Source organism: Camelus dromedarius, chromosome 5 (assembly GCF_036321535.1).
Source record: "Camelus dromedarius isolate mCamDro1 chromosome 5, mCamDro1.pat, whole genome shotgun sequence".
In the NCBI taxonomy this organism is placed as follows: Eukaryota; Metazoa; Chordata; class Mammalia; order Artiodactyla; family Camelidae; genus Camelus; species Camelus dromedarius.
In genome coordinates this window covers 58,275,568-58,292,104 of record NC_087440.1, presented here as the reverse complement: position 1 = coordinate 58,292,104, position 16,537 = coordinate 58,275,568, and the positions used below count along the sequence as shown (strand labels likewise).

At 36.5% G+C, this 16,537-nt stretch overlaps 2 protein-coding genes across 5 annotated transcripts in view; one reads left to right on the top strand and one right to left on the bottom strand.

The window, feature by feature from the left end:
- The window catches only part of CCDC175 (coiled-coil domain containing 175), a 56,584-nt gene extending 55,480 nt beyond the window's left edge, over positions 1-1,104 (top strand). The window contains exon 20 of the mRNA XM_031453798.2: positions 1,001-1,104. Within this exon, the coding sequence (XP_031309658.2) occupies positions 1,001-1,092 (92 nt within the window). The 3' untranslated portion in view covers positions 1,093-1,104. The remainder of the gene's footprint in view (positions 1-1,000) is intronic.
- A 784-nt stretch (positions 1,105-1,888) lies between these two features.
- On the bottom strand, positions 1,889-16,471 carry JKAMP (JNK1/MAPK8 associated membrane protein). 4 transcript variants are annotated; one of them, XM_010976689.3, is made up of 7 exons: positions 16,372-16,471; positions 14,351-14,442; positions 13,643-13,797; positions 9,039-9,245; positions 8,103-8,284; positions 4,436-4,512; positions 1,889-2,566 (listed from the first exon to the last, which is right to left on the bottom strand). In XM_010976689.3, exons 1-7 carry the CDS (start codon positions 16,373-16,375, stop codon positions 2,348-2,350), a joined length of 936 nt encoding a protein of 311 aa, XP_010974991.1. In that variant the 5' UTR covers positions 16,376-16,471; the 3' UTR covers positions 1,889-2,347. The 4 variants fall into 4 exon arrangements, with proteins under 4 accessions (XP_010974991.1, XP_010974992.1, XP_064342063.1 ...); XM_010976690.3 differs by having other exon boundaries at positions 14,351-14,424; positions 16,372-16,461; XM_064485993.1 differs by lacking the exon at positions 16,372-16,471 and adding an exon at positions 16,269-16,371 and having other exon boundaries at positions 14,351-14,424.
- Between the last annotated feature and the right edge of the window lie 66 nt (positions 16,472-16,537).

Sequence of the window (16,537 nt, the reverse complement as noted above, 5' to 3'; positions counted from 1 at the left end):
TGTAACTCTCTGTTAAAGTTATCTTTTTGTTATTGTGATGAAAAGGACTTGATATAATTATATTTTGATCATTTCATTCTGGAAAAGAACCTAGTTATTAAAGCAGAATCAAAATTTCAGTAAGAAGTAATTTTAAAAATCATTTGCTCAGAAACTGTCAAAAGGTCTTTTGTAAAAATAAAGATCTGAACTAGGAAGAGAGTTTAGACTCTAGTTTTTGAACATTAGAATCACCTGGAGGTTTTAAAAACCTCTCTGCTCAGCCTATACACCCCAGACCAATTCACTGTGAATCCTTGGGGGTGAGACACAAGTGTGCTTTTAGAAATCTGTCCAGCTTGTTCCAATGTGCAGCCAAGCCTTGCAAACCATCAGTTTTAGACAAATATGTAACAATGTAATTGTTAAATTTATTAATTGACCCAAATCAAGAAAATATTTTAACTTTTAAATTACATATTCAGTGCTGGTTAGCAAAAGAATTACCATACACTGTAGCAGAGTAGCAATGTAGTACAAGGACCTAAGACAAAACAAAGCTGAGCTACAAAAAGGGTTGTTTCTGCGTATTTTTAATAACCATTTTAACAAATTTAGTAACATTAGCAACCATAATTGCTATGAATTATTCTAGTCGTGTTCTTAAAAAGCAAATTAAAAATGCAGATATGTACTAAATATCCCTGAAATTCTTTGCATTTGAGAACTTTGAATCATATTACTTGCATGATTTCTTCTTTTGCTTACACGTTTTTCTGCCAGAAGAGGATACTGGAGGGAGAGATTACTATTTAAAAAATTGGCTCCCAATGTGATGAGACAAAAAGATAGTCCTGGTAATCAGATAAAATGATCCCCTTGCACAATCCCCCCACCTGCCCATCATACAGTCTTCCAATTGAGGATACTTTGGGCAATTTAGAATTTTAATGGACACTGATAACTACCTAAACCTTTGTGAGTTACATATAGAATTCTTACATTTTATTTATTCCTACAGAAAGTAAGAAGAAACAGAGTCGTATCAAAAGAATCCATTTCCCAGTGGTTGAATGTACTATGAAAAAAAGTAAACAAAAACTAACAAAATAACTTAAAGGATACAACTGCTATGAATTCAAAAAGGTACAAAACTATAGAAAAAGTGAGTACACTTTCTTTCTTATTTTGCAAGTGTCAATCAAAGTCTTAAAAGTCCGAGATTTAACAAACTCACAGAACCCTAACCAAGCAGAATCAGGAAATAACCTTCTTAATAATACAAATGAATAACACGGTCAGATTATTAAGTGTAAAAATCTTATTTTGCTTCCATGTTTGCAACCTTGAGTCTCTTGAGGGCTTCAGAGCATAAAAATCACAGCACACCTGTTTACAACCAATCACAGGAAAACTGTTTATGTACTGTATATATTCTGTATTTTATTAAATCTAAGAAGCCATCAATTGTAAGATGCATCCTAATTCAGAAATGTCACAACGTGACCAAAAAAATTGTCTCAGGATTCATAAAATATGGCATTCGTACATACCCTTCAAAAATGAAGTGTAAGAGGAAGGAAATGTGTGAGTATGTACATTTATTCATTTGGGAAAGGACACTAAACTTATTAATATTTTGAATTATTGCCACAATTAGTGTGGCAAATACAATTAAGTGCCAGACATTTGAGATTTTTTTTGTAGTTAAATTTTTATTATTTTTCTTTACAGGAACAGAAATAACCTGAAGACGTCTTCAACCAAACTACCTATAAACAGAAGGCCTGTTATATAAATTATGCTCTATTTTTGTAGTAGGTCAAAATACTGTATTGGTGAAAATAAATAGATAACAAAGAACAATATATTTTATTTCTATGTTTGACATCAGACCCCCACACATACGTTTGTCTTTGTAATTAAGTATATTTGAAAAACAAATTGAAACACAGCAGGCATGCACAAGTTATGCCAACCAAGGATTTCAGATTACACTTGTTATAGTTTTTTTTTTTAAATAAAAATGGGAACAACATATTGCTAGGTACACAGAAACATGATTTTGCTCTAAAGAACAGCTGAATTGTTGCAAGAGTCAAGTGCTTCCTAATAGGCTTCTAGTGTAATATAACAGTGTACTGTAAGTGTACAGTGTGTTATACTATGTAATACAGTATGAAGGTGTTTTGTATTTTCCTTCAAATCACAAAGTCTGTTAAGTCAAAAAAAAAAAACCCCAAAAATATTAGATGTACTGGTAATCATATTCCCATGTATGACAGATGAGTACTTTTTTTTATTTCTTTACTTTTTTTTATTACAAACACTTCTTAGGTTTTTTTTTTTTTCTTTTTGGCATTTACATTCAGTGTCCATTGGCTCCTTCTGAGAGTATCCGTGAAGGTTCAGTAAATTTTGCAGTGAACAAGTAAAACAGGGCTGGTGTGGGTACCAGTGCCAAAAGGGGTAAGTCTTGCTCGAGTTTATCGACTCTGGAAATGGAGATTATCCCATAGGCATGAAGTAACCAGTGGCTGAAGAGAACAATGAGTCTTTTCTTTCTGACCAGAAGATCATAGAAGTTCTACATCATTTTATAAAAGATAGAAAAGAGAGTTACAGATTATCAGGTTGAATCAGCTAGATGATTCATTACACTTTAATTGAAAACATATTATTTTCCCACAGAATCATAACCTCAGAATCACAGAATGTCTGAGCTAAAAGGGACTTAAGAAATCACCCAGTCTCGCTGTTATACTTTACAGATGAGGAAACTGAGGCTTCCTGCTTGTAAGCACTCAGCGGCAGCACCCAGACCATGTCTCTTTAAGTTGAGGTCGACACTACTACGCGACCTGGAAGCACCACGGTTTCTTCTGAAAGATCTGAACTGGAAGCGGAACGCCGCGTTGCGTGCCTTCTTCCCGCCCTGATCCACAGAAGCAGAGTCTACAGGTAGGGAACGGGTGGTACACACCCGACTTCCTTAACCTCTAGCATTCCTAGGGACTGCTGCTTGGATAGTTAGGGGGCAGCAGAAATGACATGCGACCGCTCTGATTTCCTTTTAATCTCTAATACCGGTCTACAATGTACAAAAACTGGAAGGATAAAATTATTATAAAAGTAATATCTAAGTGTGCTAATGAACACACTAAAGTGTAATTAGCAGTTGGTCAGTGAACAACTTTTCCTCATTCAGTGGCGTATCAACTCACCTGGAGCAGGACGTCAGAGCCCTGTTTCTGATGCGTGTACATAGTGCTAACTGAAGTGTATGAAGAGATTTTATACAGGGGAGACTCCCAGCAGCAGAAAAACAAGTATGTTTCAAGCTAACTGAACTTTCCATAGTAGTTATGGATAATGAACAAAAATTCAAACACTTCATCTTATTCAAATATCCAATTATTTTGTCCTGCAACTATTTCCCTAGAGTTGATAAAAGTGCCAAAACTAATTTGCTTATCTTCTTTAATTAATCACATTGCAATTGTTGATTAAAGATTACAAAGAAGAAATGAGGGTGGAAATATCTGAAAAATCACCATAAAAATGCTGTCTTCTAGCTCCTCTACTGCTATTCTGAAAAGTCACTATGATTTCCAGGTGGGTTTTCCCTCTCATTCTTCCACTAATGTAATAGAAACAGGAACTTCAACAGCAACCACTCCAAAATAGTTAACAACTTACTTTCTCTGTGTTGAACTTTTTTATGTTAAGAATTATGAGAAAGCACATGTCAGCTGTAGTGGGTGGTTGAAAACAGTGCGCAGACACTGGATTAGCAAACATAGGATGGAAGAGTACTATAAGTCACTTAATGCTTTTATTCCTTTAGACGTTACTCTCAAAGAGTTCTAACAGTGGCCTTCCACTGAAATACTAAAAAGAGGCACAAAAAAGGTGTTTCAAGACAGGATCAGTAGCAGAACTAATTCGAGTGTTAATGGTATTTCCAAATCACCAAAATATTATAGATACTAGAGGGCAAAAGTAAACATCCATAATCAAGAAGGTAAAATCAGGGACAAAATACAGAAGGGTATGGAATGTGCAGTGTAATTACTGACGACTGTTAGTGCTGCTGTGGAAAAAAAAAAGTCTAGAAATATTCTCCATACAATAAAGCATTTTTATGTTTCCCTCAAAATAGTGTTCATAAGGTTCAACATTTCAATAGTTAAAATTTTCTATGCGGATAAATGATGTGAAATGAACTTTTCTCTAACATGCTGGATAGTTCAGCCTGACTACTTCACTAACTTCCCAAGCACATATAGTCCAGCATACAAGCCTTCATAACTAATGAGCTAAAAGCCGAGTGACTGTTTAGCCAGGGATTACTGAAACCGTCAGTTGTAACATATCATATCATGCACTGCTCTCCTATTCAACTGTCAGATCTATTAAAAAAAAAATCTTTAGCAAAGGGAAAACGATGCCCTACCTCAATTTCTGAAGCCGACATGTACACAGCCAGAGTCACCAGAGATAATACTAATATAATGTATGGGAAGGCATAATCTGAAAAACAAACATTGGTATTATATTGACAATTAAATTTTCTGAATAAACCATCAAAAAATTCAAACAGTATAATTCTTTCCATAGACAAAAACCTCAACCAGCCCTGCGAGAGACCGGAGTTCTGATGCCTCAGGCAGGGGTCAGCAAACTTTCTGTAAAGGGCCAGGAAGTGGATATTTTTGGCTTCATGGAACATGCAATCTGTCTCAACCACCTAACTCCACAGTTGTAGTGGGAAAGCAGCCACATTATACATAAATGAATGGCTGTGTCTGTGTTCCAATAAAACTTACTTTATACGTCTGTAGGTTAAAACTTTTTTATAAGTTATTCAGACAAGAAAATTCAAATTTCATATAATTTTCACATGTCAAGAAATACTGCTCTTCTTTTGATTTTTTTCACTAACAATTAAAAAATGTAAGCTCTCCTTGGCCTGGCTTTGAAGACCCATGCTTTAAGGCGTCCACTGATGGAAAGCACTAACTTCTCTACTGTGACTCTAGAATGATACCAGTTATGTATCAAACTTGGGAGAATTGAGAAAATCATTACTCAGTTTTCTGTGTTTTGTGGTCCAGATGGGGAACTTCAGTTGAGAAAGGCTATTTTTAAGGGTAATTCAGCCTTAATTATTCTTTAGAAAAGTTCATATATCAATAAACCTCAAAGGCTAAATGGATCATTCAGTGCTCTTAATGTTAAAATTCTGGGTATTTCTACTTCAAATACAGTATAGTAAAATACTAAAGTAGAAATAATACTTTAAGTGAAATTTTTTGTTAAAAATATCACCTTTCTCTTAAAATGTTTTACATTTAGAGCACACTAAAACAAATAGACAAATAGAGAAAATTATCTTGAATGGCTTTTTGTATAACTATTTCAAAACAATTAACCTCCGTTAGTAAAACTGTTAATCATTCTACAATGCAGTGGAACCCATTTGGAACACTGTCAAGTGTTAAATCAGGACGTGGCAGCCAGAAACTCTGAATTATCTGTGCAGGCCTGATTCCAACTTACTAAATAACTGAATGACTTGTTTGACATTTAGAACCTTTTATTTCCTAGACAGTGATTAGGTCCTAACCAGCCATTCAAAAAAAAAAAATCCCAATTAACTTATAAATAGCTAAACAATGCTAATGATATAAATTTAAAACCTGGGGGCAAAAAGGAGAAAGAGGCAGTTTCTAACAAGGCCCAAATTTGTGGGGGAGTAGAGGGCTCAAAGCAGGATTTAGAATGGTTCTTACTCTAGGGTTTAAAGTGGTATAAGATTTTGAGCAGCTAAGTATGGGGGTAGTACCTGGAAACCTGCATTTCAATTCTGCTGGTGGTTCAGGTGCAAATCACACTTAAAACCTGGTTTCAATGGTACTTCCAAGCAAGTTAAGAGTGTGTCACTGACATTTCCCTAATTATCCCCAGTGTCTCTCTCTCTCTAGACCCCTGGTATCTTAAGCTACCAAGACCTCTTGCTGCTCTACCTTGCTCATTTGTTATATTCCCTTGTCATGGGCTAAATGTTTGTCCCCCAAAATTCTTGTGTTGAAATCCTAACCCCCAGTGTGATGGTATTAGTAGGTGAGGCCTTTGGGGCGACTAGGTCATGAGGGTGGAGCCCTCATGAATGGGATTAGTGCCCTTATAAAAGAGACCCCAGAGAGCTCTCCCCTCTGCCACGTGAGGACGCTGAAAGAAGACAGCGCTCAGTGAACCAGGAGAGGAGCCCTCACCAGACACCAAATCTGCTGATGCCTTGCTCTTAGACTTCCCAGTCTCCACAACTGTGAGAAGTCTCTGTTGTTACAGCAGCAGCTTGAACTAAGACACTCCTACAAACCAAAAATTATCTTTTTTTTTCAACATAATGTAATTGTGAGTTGGTATGATACCCTCTGTGACTAATCTCAGCAGACTGCATAAGTTATACTTAGTGCAAATAAACAGTAACTCCTTGATCCTCCCTATGAAGGTGCTTTGAGTGGAGGCTTGTTAACAGAACAATCTAAAGACATTCAGTGACTGACATTCAGTCAGCAAGGGTATTTTTCAATATAGGCAGCTACACTATAGGAAGCAACACTCTCTGGCAGTCTCCTTAGGTTAACTTCCCAAACCTTTCCCTGCTTTCCCCAGCTTTTCTCTTTCCTCCATTTCATAACCAAGAGGTTCTACACAATAGCACCAGCCACAATCTGGGACATGAGGATATGAGGGCTGACAATTAATCTTTCCAGCCTACCCAGCTCTCCCAAGTTTGTCTAGTATAAATAACTACCTTACTTTTTTGAATATTCCATGAATACCTAAAGCTAAATTCACTTCTCCTCAATCTATTTGCTCCTTCTAACATTCACACAGTTCACAGATTCACCAGTTCCTAAGGCAGAAAGCTACTTATCGTACTCCCCTCCCACTCCCTCAACCCCTGTATTTAACAAGTTACCTAGTTTAGTTAACTCGATCTTTGAAATAGCTTTTCATCCCCTGTGTTTCTCTGCTTTAGGTCACACAGTCAGACTTGGTTACTGCAGTAATCTCTTACCTGACCCCCCAGCTTCTCTTCCCTACCACGCTGCTACCATGTTATCTTTCTAAAATGCAAATCTAGTCATGTCTTTCTTCCTCCTGAAATCTTTTTAAGTGTAGATCTCTCATCCTGAGAGCAAGAATAGCAACCTCAAACGTTTACAGAGGTCAGCCAGGAGAGTAACTGAAGTGGGCCAAATCTAAGAAAACAGGAAGTGGTAGGAGCTAGAAAAACGAGATTTTCAAACACCATGCAGGCCAGAGGAACAATACATCTGTAAACCAGAATACGGAGATAACCGACCCCTGACTAGTCTCCAGTTTCTCCTTCCCTTGGCCTGCCCTCAGCTTCACCCTCACTTTGGACCAGATTCATCAGTGAGCTACACTATTTGCATAATGATGCTGTCTTTCCCAGTTCTTTTAGGCCAGAAGGCTGGCCCTCTGCAACCCTGGCAGGCCCCACATAAGGATGGTGTCCAGCATCTTTGCAATGTTCAATGTCACACGTTCAGAAAGTACCACACTATGGTCTCTCAGCTATTTATAGCTTTCCTAGTACTATGTGAGCCCTTTTATACTAACTTACTCTTCTTTTGAGTCACAGATCAGTCTAAATGGTTGCTGAATAAATGAATGAATGGCTATATTATAATAAAAAATATATTGAGGATTTTTTTACTGTACCTAAGCATTTTTCATAAAGGAACTTAGAAAACTAAGACCTAACTTAATAGTAAATAGTATATATTATCAAGAGTAATTTCTATCAAGTATATGTAAAAAATAGTTTTTTTAAAAACTATGCTCAGGTTTTTAAAATTTTCCTATTTAGGTTATGAGCTTCAAATACAGAGTATTCTCTAAATAGAAATCAGTTTTGATTAAGAATGTTTATATGTTTTAGCAAATATATATACTATGGTTTATTTTCAAGGATTAAAAAACAATAACCAAACTAGTTTAAAGGAAAAGGTCCAAAATTATACTCAGAGAAAATACTGTTTATCACATATAATAAATATACTGACTTTACCCATCAGACTTACATAAAAGGCCTCCACCAACTGCCTGAAGCACAGTTAAAATTGGGAAGAAGTAAAGTGCAGCATAAATACTTTTAAATCGATCAGACTTCCCTAACCCACAGGCAATCTTCTTTACCAGAAGAGGTCGGAGCAGCATCATTAATACCAAGCAGAATGCATAATAGATAAATACAATGGTGTAGCTGGAAAATGAAACAGAAAATTACAGCATCAAAAATATGTTTTAAAATGTCTTTTTATCATTGATCATTTTAAAATCAAAGATCCTAAAAAAGGTCTAAAAAGTATATTGTCTACCCATCAAATATTCAGATTGGTAGAGGGTTGGCCAAAAAGACTCATATAATGCTGGAAAGTGTATGCTAGTTCCTTTCCAGTAGAATGTTTGGAAATGTGTATCAAAAGTCCTAAAATGTTTATACCCTTTGATCCAGAAATTTTACTTGTAGAAATTTATCAAAGGGAAACAATTGGGTATATACAAAAACCTGATGAACAAGCATTTTTACTAAATCACATAGTTAAGAAAACTCAGAAAGAAAATAAATATTCAACAATAGGAAACTGATTAAATTTTAGAGTACATTTATGCTGGAATACTATGCAGATATTAAAAATCCAGTCATGAAAGAAATGTTAACAACAAAAGCAACTGTGCCTCATACACTAAGTAACCTGTTCTTAGGTTACATAATGGTAAATGCATAGTGATAGTCTTTAAAATATATATATCTTTATATACACACACACATACATACATACACACACACACAAAAATGCAACTGCAAAGACATGTATCCCTTAAGAGAAGAAAATCATTTCTGTATATACCCCCAGTGCCTAGAAGCCACTTCACAGTGCTCAATCTGCTGAAATGAATGCAACCTATAATTATCATTTTTTAAAGAATGATCTTAAGTCTGAGTAAATACTTACAGTGGGTAGACAGCTTCATGTGTGCAGTGCACTGTGGTAACATAATCTGGACTTGGGTTGTACAGCATCGTATACCAGTCAGAAAGCATCAGTACTCGACACGAACGGATATAGAGCACACCGACTGGATCACTCACAAGTAAGGTGATGAGAGCTGCCACAGTGCACTCAAATAGTGCAGTGATGTGCTGGAAGAGTGCACTGGAGCTAGCAAGACAAAGGCAGCACAATCACCAGAGAGTCCTCAGCACTTAGGTGGCTTTTAATAAAACCCATGTATGTTTCAAAGAAACTTCTTTCTAAAAAGAAGTTTTAACTGATAAATCCTAAAACTAAAAAATCTTCTAAGTAGGTAAGAAAAGCTAAACACATATGAAAACTTGAGAAGAGTTTTACCTTGTTTACTAAAAAGGGACAAATACTCATCCCAGATAACACTGTGCCAGTGCTGTCTACATGTGTAGCAGAGCAAAAATTAGATCCACCTTTAACTTCAGTATCTCACCAAATTAAAAATTTCTTAAAGTTGTCTATGCATCATTTAAAATTGTCTTAAACATAAAACTACATAAAAGATTATATGTAATATATATTAGCTGTAAAATATAATAAACATTGTAAGCTTACACCTAATTTAATAACTAGAATATTAACAATTTATATCTACCTCTGTTCCTCCCCAATCCATATTACTATCTCTCCTCTAGAAATAACCATTATAGTAAAATATCTTATCAGTTTTTCTAAAAAGTTTTTATTCCAACTATTTATGCTTCAAAACTACTATTTAGTTTTGCTTATTTTTCAACACAATAAAGTGATGCAAGTTTTCTGATTTTTTTTCCACTCAAAATTACATTTCCAAGATTCATTCATGATCTTGCTTATAGGTGAAGCCCAGTCATTTTCACTGCAGTATAATATTCTACTTGTGTACCCTGTTATTTATCCATTCTGCTTTGTTAGTAAAATATGTTGCAAATATCTTCCTCTCAGTTTGTGGGTTGAATTTTCATTTTCTTTGTGATGTCTTTTTTATGAAAAGATGTTCTACATTTTCATATAACTGACTATCAAATTTTAAATTTCTGTTAGCAGTTTTAATGTTTTAAGAAATCCTCACTCTAAGAAAAGTATTATCCTATATTTCCTTCTAAGAGTTTTAAGGATTTGCTTTTCATATTTTAACCTTTAATTTGCCTAGAAGAGATTTCTGTGTATAATACCTGCTGGGATGTAACTTTTGATTTCCCCATTTGGATATCCAACTGTCCCAGCGCAGCATGTTATTGAATAGATACTCTTTTCCCCTCACTAAGCTGCCTTGTCACATCTGCTGTATAGAGTTTCCTATCTAACTGGTCTGATTTTTAGGTTCTCTAAATTTTGTTGCTGGTGTCCATTTATCGATCCCTGAGATAACAGAATATGACAGGAGTTCTTGATATTACATATGTTCTTCTACTTCTTCAGCAGTCTTGGTCATTCTTCTATATACTGGTCTCATTTAGTCCCAGTTTCTCATGGCACCCTCAGTTCTCATTTCTTGGTTACACTGTGCTCTTTCTCTGTACTTTTGCACATCTTTTTCCTGCGGTCTGGTAGACTCTTCAATTCCTCTATCAAAAACTACTCATTTTTCAAAGTTCATCTTAAAGTCAGTTTTTTCTTCTGTGACATCGCCCTATTTTGAGAAGACAAAATTAACTCTTTCCTTCTTTATGCCAGCCTTAAAACTTTGTACATGTCTGTATTATAGAACCTCACATGTAATGTAATGGTTTGCCCATCTCATCCATTGGACCGAGAGCATCCACATTTTAGTCATCTCTGAATCCCACAACCTAGTATAGCACCTGGTGCACTGCAAACACCCCTAAAGATTGTTGAATGAATACATTTAAAAAGTTATAAATTATATAAAAAAAAGTTACCTACAAAGCACAGCTTCTGACTACATTACTTAAAAATATGCAATTTCTGCCTATCTCTGCCCTGGCCTCAATGAAAAACAAATTTGATACTAAACTCTAGGGAAAGCAAGTTTGTCAGAAAGGGAAGTTTGGTTAGTGTCTAGCCCTTGCATTCTCACTGGATGGTAGCACTCCCAAGGGGGCAAGAACTGACCCCTAGGTATAAAATAATTACACTTTTTAGTTATAAAACACATGTATACATACACTACATCAAACAATAAACAGTATGTCTGTGATAATAAAATTTCATGAGGATAGGTGGAATTAGGAGAAAAAAGGTATCTGAAAAGGTTCCTCGAGGTGACCATGAAAAAAGGGTTGAGAAACATGGGTCTAGCCTCAGACAACTAGGCCCCTGCTTCCTTGATTATAAATGCAACATCTCAGGAAAATGCAGGAGATGGCCTTTTGTTCCTTGCTACCAATTTCCTAGACAAAGCATAGTTATGCAAACTCCTTTTTAATTTTTAAATTTTTTTGTTTCTATAATTTTTTTCTTTTTTTATTGATGTATTGTCGATTTACAATGTTGTGTTAATTTCTGGTGTATAGGACAATGATTCAATTATTTATATATATATGTATATATACACATATATATATATATTCCTTTTCATATTCTTTTTCATTATAGACCATTACAAGGTATTGAACATAGTTCCCTGTGCTCTACTGTATGACCTTGTTGTTTATCTGTTTTAAACCCCTTCTTTGTAAACCCACCTCCTTTCCTGCCTAAGCATTGATCACGTCAACAGCTTACCCCCAAACCAAAGCTCTACCCTCTGTTCCAAGATTCTCCCTTAAATATACCTGATGTTTTAGTTCAAATGCATTTGGTGGGGTACATCCCTTCACCCCATCTCTTCTCCTCTCTGAGCTGAGACGTTCCAACAATTAACTGAGCAATTATTCTATTTTAGCTTTAAGTTCATCACATCTCCTTTCTTGCCCTCTCTCTCATCATTCAATGACAGAAATTAAAAGCAGGATGAGAGCTGCTTTTAAAAAAAAATTATTTTATAGATTCCTCTGAAAAATAACACCTGCTTTGCCAATGTAGATAACCACTGTGGATTTACTGGGTAGATCCAGAAAAGTGCTGACTGCATTTCTATCTGACCATCCTCTCCACTTCCATTCCCACCACTGGAGTCTAGCCATCTCTACTTTTGGGCAACAGTCTTCTATTACGTCTCACCTCTAATCTACCCTCCATAGAAGTTCTCGTCCTAAAATATACATCCAGGATGTTACTTCTCTAAACCAAAACCTTCACCCACAAAATCATTCACTTGGCAAATACTAAGTGAGCATCTGCTGCTTGCCAGTGGCCGTGCTGGTCTCTGGAGAGTCCATGGAGACAACAGCGATGGCCACTGCCCTCGTGGAGCCTAGAGTCAGGGAGTGGGAGCACGTTAAATGAGGAGACAAACATCACTGCGAACCATGCTGAGTGCTAAATACAAAGCAAAAAACAACAAGATCAGAGTGCTATTAAAATGAAAATATAATGGGGACAGACCTACTTCAGATTGGGTCAGGGAAAGCCTCTCCAAGTAGGTGTAATTTAAACTGAAATCTGAAGGGGAAAAAAAGGCAGCTACATAAAAAGTTGCACTCAAAGGAAGAAGAAAATAATTCAGGCAGAGAAGAGTTCGGGGAAAGGGAGGGGACCTAAAGCAGGAAAGATGCTGAAATGTTGGAGGAACTAACAGCCAGGATGGCTGAAATGTACTAAGGTAGAATTTGGTTCCCCATTCTCAATGGAATAAAGTTCACATCATCATCAAGAACCTTCACATTCTGGCCTCAACCCCCCTTTCCCATCCTCCCTATTATTACCTTTCTCCCAAATGCAATCCATGCTCGGACCACCCAACTACTTCCATTCCCACCCACAAGAGATCACAGGTTTCATACCTCCATGCCAGTGTTCACACTGTGGCCTCTGCCCAAAATGTTCTCTTTTAAGTCTCTCAGATCCCACTAGGCACAGTTTATCTCTTTTTTTCTTTGTGTTTCCAAATCATTTTGTTTAGAACTCTTTTATACACTTTTTGTTTATATACTTTGAAGTCTGATTTATATTATAATTAGTTGTGTATGCCTGCCTTTTCCACAAGATTATGACTATAAACCACATCAGTTATTTTGTATTTCTTCCCCTAATTTTCTAAACATAAAACACTAACCAATACATTTTTGTTGATTTAATAGTTTGGTCTGTTTTCATAATTAGGTTGCAGCTATAACATTTAAACCACATTACATGAGATTGCTAGTATTAAATTAAATCACAAAGTATTTGTTTTTGAAAAATAAACAGTTTGTAATCATAGCCAATTTTTTTGTAGAAAACCAATAAAGATTATAATTAAGAAATAAATATAAATAAAATATTCTCTCAACATCATTCAGAGTAAAACAAAGAATATTTCCCTTAATATTTACTGAAACACACCCTATCACTAAGTTTTCTTGCTACAGTCAAAAGTAATCAGAAGATAAAGGAAAAACATGTTTGCCACTTTTAAAACAACAGACATACAATTACTTAATAAGGTCTTCTAGATAATAAATATTCCAACATCAGTCCATCCAGATACATTCGTAAAAAGTGCTAACCTCTTTTTCCCCGAGTACCATTCAATGAAGAACCAATGCAGAACAAGAGGAAGCATAGCCATAAATCCAAGATAGAGCCAGTCATACAGTTCTGGAGACTCTGTGCAAGGCTCACAATATTTCTGTGCATTTGTTCTCTGTCCTCTTGGACACACCTACAATATATGAGAACAGTACTGTATGTACAGTTACTATTTTAGAACATTAACACCCCCCAAAAATCATTCACTAAGACATCCCGTTTTGGTTTAAGCAGCTGTTTACATGTGCATCTTTTAGAAATAAAAGAGAAAGCATAAGTAAAACAAAAAGCAAGCTACATTGTATTGCTACATCTGTATAATGTTCTTAAAGGACTCTGTTTATTAAGTTTCTAAAATAGTTGACTAATATTTACATGAAAAATCTAGTTATTAACTCCACATAAAAACAGTTGCAGAGAAATGCTCTGGAGTTGTAATGTTAACTTATTGTCCATTCACTGTACTATATTAATAAAAAGTAATTAGAAATTATTATAAAATCCTTAATAACTGTGACTATCAAGAAGATGTATTAGACAATGTGACAACACAAAAAGGGCATTATTAATACCTCCATATTTTTATAAGCTGAGTACACTGAAGAAAAAAGTTATTCTATATATGACAGTATTTCAAAAGCAAAAAGATTTTACAAATGAAATAACATACAACTGTTAAGACTTACCCCACATTCTCCATATATTTCAGTCGAGCCATTTTTAAATAACAGGGTCTTCCCACAATAAAGTCCAAGGCATGCTGGTTGAATATCGACAGCTTTTTAAAAATAAATGCCAGTATAGTAACATCTTTTGTGATTATAAAAAATAATGCAATAAAAGCTGAAACATTTGGCAGAAATATGTCAACACAGTTTCAGTTTTAAAATATGTATTAGACAAGAGTCTTGATGCATTTATTTAAATTTTTCCGTTTACATTGTGACACTGCAAACATTATAAATGGAACCTTATTGCTAATAATGTTCCTTAAGATTAAGGTCCTCAACCAGCAGAGCAGACTCTATCCCCAGAACTCAAAGCCTAACCTGGTATGTCTCCAGTGGCTCTAGCCAGCCATTCCCCTAGGTTAGATAGTCTAGATTTTTTAATTTCCTTTTTTTTTTAAACTGGAGGACTAATAGAGGATTGACACTTTGTGTTTTGCCCAGTCAGGACATTAAGTGCCTGCGCATATAGGGGCACACACAAAATCTATTATTACCTTCCTTCGTAACAGAACACATTTTAATACCAGAAAAGCAGAAAGGGCATAATTTCAGAATAAAGGGAAGGCCTTTAAAGTAAAAAAATTCACCTTTATAAGGAGCTTAGGAAATTGTCCTAACTTTGGTCGTTTTTGTAGAGGACAGGTTAAAATTTTATGAAGGCTGTCTGTCACTGGGCCTCTGACCAGTATTTATGAACCAATGCCTTAGAATCAACCTTCTGACCTCAAGGATTGGAGAAAATCAGAAGCAGCTATTTCTTACCAAAAAACTCAGGGCCTACAGATTGTCTTTGACCTCATCAACAGGGAGAAGTTACTGAAGGATTTTTTTTTCCATCAGTGACATCTGATTCCCTTCAGTCACTGATTTATTCATTCAGTAAACATGCATTCAGTGTCTGATTCCACTGGGTAGGGACTCCTAAAGATCCACAGAGGAACACAACAGAGCACCTACCCTCAAAGAACCTACAGCTTCGTGTGGAATAAATCCAAAACAACTGTGCTCAAATGTGAACTAATTTGGGAACTTAATCCATTTTATGACTACTCCTGAACAACCATTTCCCAAATTCTTCATAAATTCACAATCTAGAGACTACCTGATCCACAATGCCTTTTCTTCTTTCAAATTTGAGACCGACTTTTTTTTTCTCCTTGTGTTGTTGAGAAAAATAGAAATAGCACTGACTAAAGTGCCTGAAGTTTAATATTTTCACTCTTACCAAATTTCTGACTTTTACAAAATCCTCGGGCTTCTTACTTGGGACTTATTTGTAAACCAATTGTAATCACAGTGCTCTAAACTAATCAACAAAAACGAATTGTTTCAGATTTTCTGAGAAGGCAGAGGTTAAAGAATTGGCAACTTATTCTATACCGGTTTCGCATCTAGTAGGTGCTTAATGAATACATTTGGATGTAAATAATCTAAAGTTTCTCAAAATCCAAGGCCTGAAAACCAGTATGATAAACTGGAAGCAACAGCTCATCATCGGCCAAACAAAACCCTAGCTCCCAGTGTCCGTTTATTTCCCCCTTTCATATCCTTTAGTAAACGATCTCTAATTTTTGGCCTTCTTTGCAACCCTCTTAACGTGTGATGCTGAAGCAGGACACAACAGTTATGCAGCAATTGGCGTCTGCTTCCTTTACTGTTTTCCTGCACTTAGCGCCCGCGCTTTAAATTGTCAAGTCAACCCTCAGAAATGTTAAACAAAGGGACTGAAACAAAGGGGCTGTTGTTAACAGCGGCCTGGCCTTTTCCCCCATCCGCAGCCGGCCTCCCGTCTGCAGCTTGTCACCAGCAGAAACCATCCCCATCCCACCTGGGCCCGGTCGAGGGCAGGTGAGTGCAAAGGGTAAGGATTCACCGCTATCCGAAGGCCACCCGCTGGGGCCGAGCTCAGAGCTGGCAGCGAAGGGAAGAAGCAGGGACTAGGAGAAGCGCTTCCGGGAACCTCGGCGACCACTCACCCATCGACAGCTTGTAGGTTTCCCGGGAGAGTCTCCGGGATCAGCCGACCCGGCCGCAGCTCCCGGACATCCGGGCCAAAGCGACTTCGGCGGCCCCGCCTCCTGGTAACCCGGGCGACCGCCCCGAAGCCCCGCCCCAGCCCCGGGCTTCCGGGTCTCGGCTCCG